Consider the following 4419-nt stretch of genomic DNA (forward strand, 5'->3'; position numbering starts at 1 on the left):
TTTATGATCATTTTTATATATTTTAAATTGGTTTTATTTTATGTAAGATTTCTAACAAACACTTTCAGATCAAGATATATACATTTTAATTGTAAGACTAGACATTAATGAATGATCCGAGTGTAACATTAAATCTAACAAATGATTTATAAGATAAGATTTACTTTTAGTCACGATAACACACTTTATTATAAAAACTATATAAGGTGAGATTAGATATTAATGAAATAAAAAATAAATATTTTAATAACATTCTAAAATAATACGTATGTCAATTTTTTCAGCAATTCATTTATTTTTGTTAATATATTGACGTAGTGTAAAAATAAAACTTCAAGAGTTGCAACTTTCAAAATGTTGTAAGAAAATATTTATGTAAAGATGTCATTGTACTTAAAATAAAGTCAAATCCCGTGACTTTGACACCACGTTGAAAAATGAATTTAAGTATAACTCCATGTAGTAAAATAGAATTTAAGATTATGTTTGCTTTTAATTTTAATAAGGTGTGTCAAATAAATTTGAATATGTACTATTTAGTATATTCTAACTTAGCCTTTTGTTTAGAACATAGACAAGAATCCAACAAATGCCAAGAGAGACAAGTTATCTAATATTATTTTAGTCTTAATATTATTTTTGGTCCTTATTTTCGTTAATTTTATTTATTCGATGTAAGACTTATTTTTTTAAAAATTCAATATAGTCTTTTATATCGTAATTTATGTTCAATTTGATCATTTTGACTGACGACATTTAAATTGTTAACGATACAATATCCCTGTCAGCCATCAACGAATGAGTTGTTAGTTAGTTTTTTTTATATACGTGGTAAATTAAAAGGAAATCTGATATTTGAAAGTGGTTTTATTAGAACTTCTGCCCATAACCTTTTGCCGCTATAACTTCATTGTCGCCACACGTCACCCTTCCTTCGCCCACCTTCTTCCTTTCATCGCTCATGGAGATATTCTTCTCCTTCCTTTCTCTGTTGCGGGTTCGACTTATAAGAAAACCCTTCTTCCTTTTCTCCTTTGAAGCAACCCACGAAAGTGGATGCGATTTGGGTGCGAACAATGTTGCAGTGGCTGATGAAGGTAGCGATGATGCGTTGCAAGGGGTATCGACGACGGCAGTAGAGAGAATTGTGGTCCCAATCTTGTAATTTAGGGTTTGTTTTTTGATTTGGAAAATTAGAGTTTCTTTATGTTTTTTTGTTTCACATTAGGGTTCGAATTTGAATTTGAAATTAGGTGTTGTTTCGAGAAGTTCTTGTGTTCTTAATATTTTGGTTTGAGAATTTCATATGTTCTTGATGCTCATTTGCATATTATTAGTGCGATTTGGGTGTTAGTGTTTTGAATTTGATATTTTTTTTTGAGTTATATTTCTAACAATTTAGGGGTTAGGATTCAAACAAAATCAATTTCAAATAATATATATTTCTTTTAATTAGTTATAAAAGCTAACAACTCAATAGCCGACATGAATACTATATCGTAACGATTTAAAAGTTGTGAAACAAAAGACTAAATTTAACATAAATAAAAAAAATTTAGAGATTACATTTAACATTAAAAAAAATGTCTTGCATTAGACAAGGTTAACGAAAATATACACGACTGAAATTTAAGGACAGTAAAATAGTTCAGAAAAAGAAGCAAGAAAAAAATAAAAGCAGGGAAGCATACAGAAATAATGAAAGGCAGAATCTGGTATTTTAGATAGGAACAGGAATTGCCCTAAGCGATTCATCCATGTCCATATCCTTAGGTTCCATGTTGTTTTCGAGTTTCCAATCGAAGCAGTTGACAAGAGAGCCCAGCATGAGGTGCAACATTCTCACGGCGAGTGGAGAGCCAGGGCAGATGCGTCTTCCACTGCCGAAGGGTGTCAGCTTAAAGTGTCGACCTTTCACGTCGATGTCAGAGTCCAAGAATCTCTCCGGCGAGAACACATGCGCATCCTCCCACACCTCCGGGCTCCTCCCTATGGCCCACTCGTTTATCAGCACCTGAGCACCCTTTGGCACCGTCCACCCGCACACTTCCACGTCTATTTTCGCCCTTCGCGGAAGCAGAAGCGGCGCTGGTGGGTGCATGCGAAGACTCTCTTTTATCACCGCTTGCATATACGGAAGCCTTGCTACGTCCGATTCATCCACCGCCTTCCCCACTCCGATCACTTCCGCCAACTCCTTCTTCACCTTCCGCATCGCCTCCGGGTTGTGCATTAGCTCCGTCATTGTCCGTTCTAAGCCGTACGCCGTCGTATCGGTCCCCGCAACCAGTAGATCCTGTCACCAATTCACAAATTACGTTCATACTGCAGGCATTCATAGATAATTCCAGGTGGTGTTTTTATATCTAAGATAATAATTAAATAAATAAATGGATTTTTTTATATATTTATATTTTAAAATTTGAATGATTTATGTGAAAATTAATAGCAGAAAGCACAGATCTAATGAAACACACCAAAAAGTATGAGAATGCGATTAAAAGAGGAATGTATACGTACAAGGAATAAATGTTTGATCTGCTTTCTGTGTATATTCTCGCTGCTCTTTTGAGAAATATCAAGCAAGATATCAAGCATATCATGGCTGGTGACATAATTCTCCTCTTGCCTCATCTTCAACCGTTCATCGATTATGGGGTCCAACACATCGAACAACTTGTCTATGTAATTCGTGGTGTGTCTTCTTATGCCTTGTGGATCGAACACCCTCAAGAACGGGAAGTAATCCACCAAGTTCGGTGTTCCCGTTGCTTTCAAGAGAGTCCCCACGACGTGCTTGTACTCACCATTACCTACAGAGGGAACAAAATCTTTTGACACAAAAGTGTAAGACAAAAAGTTAATGCAGGCCATGAATGCTGCTCTTCCGACGTCCACCACTTCGCCGTCGAGGCTATTTTGGCGGATATCACTCAGCAGTTCTTGCAGTTTCCTGCGTCTAAGGTCTTGACTTGCGTCAAGGGTTTTGACGGAAAACAAGTTTCCGTGGCAAATTTTTCTCAGTTCTTGCCAGAGGGGCGAGACAGGGAGAAAGACCAAGCTGTAATGGTTGTGGTTGTACGATGTTGTGACGTCGGGGTTTGTTCTGTCCGAGAATAGGGTGTCATGGGTTTGGAGAATTTCTTGGGCTGCGACTGTGGAAGAGATTACTATGGTGGTTGATTGGCCGATGGTGAAACGCATTATGGGGCCATAGAATTTGGCAAGCTTGGCCATTGTCTGCTGTGGCTTTTTGTACAGTTGACGAGAGTTTCTGATGATGGTGAGAAGGGACGGTCCCGGTGGAATCTTGTAGTTCGAATTTCTTCTCCTTGCATGCAGTGAACGAAGAGCATGCATGATGGCACATGCCAACATGAAGATCAGTGTAGTAGTGGCTACAGTGTCCATATCTGTGGTCACATAGAAGATAAAAAAAAGTCTAAGAAATTTGGAAAACTGTGTTAGCTAAATAGACAAAAACATGTGGAAATAATTGCAATAAAAGGATAATCAACGTGTACGGTTGAATATAATGGGTACAACTTCACTATGTTCAAGATTTTAAAACATATTAAAAATAATTTTCTTATTGTGGTTAGACATGAATGACAGCTTGGCCATGTGAGGATTTTTTAGCCTGTAAGGCCATGGTTTTATATATTTTCAGAAATCTAAAGAATGTATGTTCCAAAACTACTACACATAAATATAATGATCTGATGAGAAAGGCGAAGGAAACAGGAAAGAGACTGAAATAAGTGAGAGAGATCTGAAGAGAAAAGACTCACTTTCTCAAATAAGCACTAAGATAGATACCTAACTCCCCAACGACTCTCCTCCTTATATAGAACCGATGCTCTACTCTACGGGTGGACGAGATAATTGGAGAATTATTAATAAAACATTTATCAAATGAGTAATGTACGTTGACACGTCAGGTAGCAATAACATTCAATCACAGGGCACTTTTCAAAATTTTCTATCAAAATTAGCTTTTCATCTTTAATAAATAGAAAATTGATTTTTTTCAAAACACGTAAATTTTTAACACTTATTTGACATAATTTTTTTCTATATTTTACTCTATTTTAAAAAAAAAACAAAAATTTATACTATTTTAATCCTGTATTATACGTCAAAGAACTGTGTCATGATGTCATTGTTTTAATAAATATTTAAAAAAATGGGATCCATTATGTCAAATGATTACTTTTGTAATCAAATCAAAGGTAGCACTAACGCGGTTAGACACTCGTTGCATCTTCGGTACTCTGCACATCTTGTACAATGACTCTGGGAAACACATATTTTATCTGTTTCTCTCTCCTCCTAACTAAACTTATTTCATTATATTTAACTTTTCTGGTTGTTGGTAATTTATTTCATTATATTTAACTTTCTGGTTGTTGAATGATA

General features: G+C 35.6%; 1 protein-coding gene across 2 annotated transcripts; it reads right to left on the reverse strand.

Annotated features, from left to right (window-relative positions):
* Positions 1 to 1514: 1514 nt before the first annotated feature.
* LOC108325216 (geraniol 8-hydroxylase) lies at positions 1515 to 3856 on the reverse strand. Of its 2 annotated transcripts, XM_017558244.2 has the most exons (3): positions 3792 to 3856; positions 2521 to 3413; positions 1515 to 2296 (listed from the first exon to the last, which is right to left on the reverse strand). In XM_017558244.2, exons 2-3 carry the CDS (start codon positions 3409 to 3411, stop codon positions 1721 to 1723), a joined length of 1467 nt encoding a protein of 488 aa, XP_017413733.1. In that variant the 5' UTR covers positions 3412 to 3413; positions 3792 to 3856; the 3' UTR covers positions 1515 to 1720. The 2 variants fall into 2 exon arrangements, with proteins under 2 accessions (XP_017413733.1, XP_052731454.1); XM_052875494.1 differs by lacking the exon at positions 3792 to 3856 and having other exon boundaries at positions 2521 to 3760.
* Between the last annotated feature and the right edge of the window lie 563 nt (positions 3857 to 4419).

Source organism: Vigna angularis, chromosome 3 (assembly GCF_016808095.1).
Source record: "Vigna angularis cultivar LongXiaoDou No.4 chromosome 3, ASM1680809v1, whole genome shotgun sequence".
In the NCBI taxonomy this organism is placed as follows: Eukaryota; Viridiplantae; Streptophyta; class Magnoliopsida; order Fabales; family Fabaceae; genus Vigna; species Vigna angularis.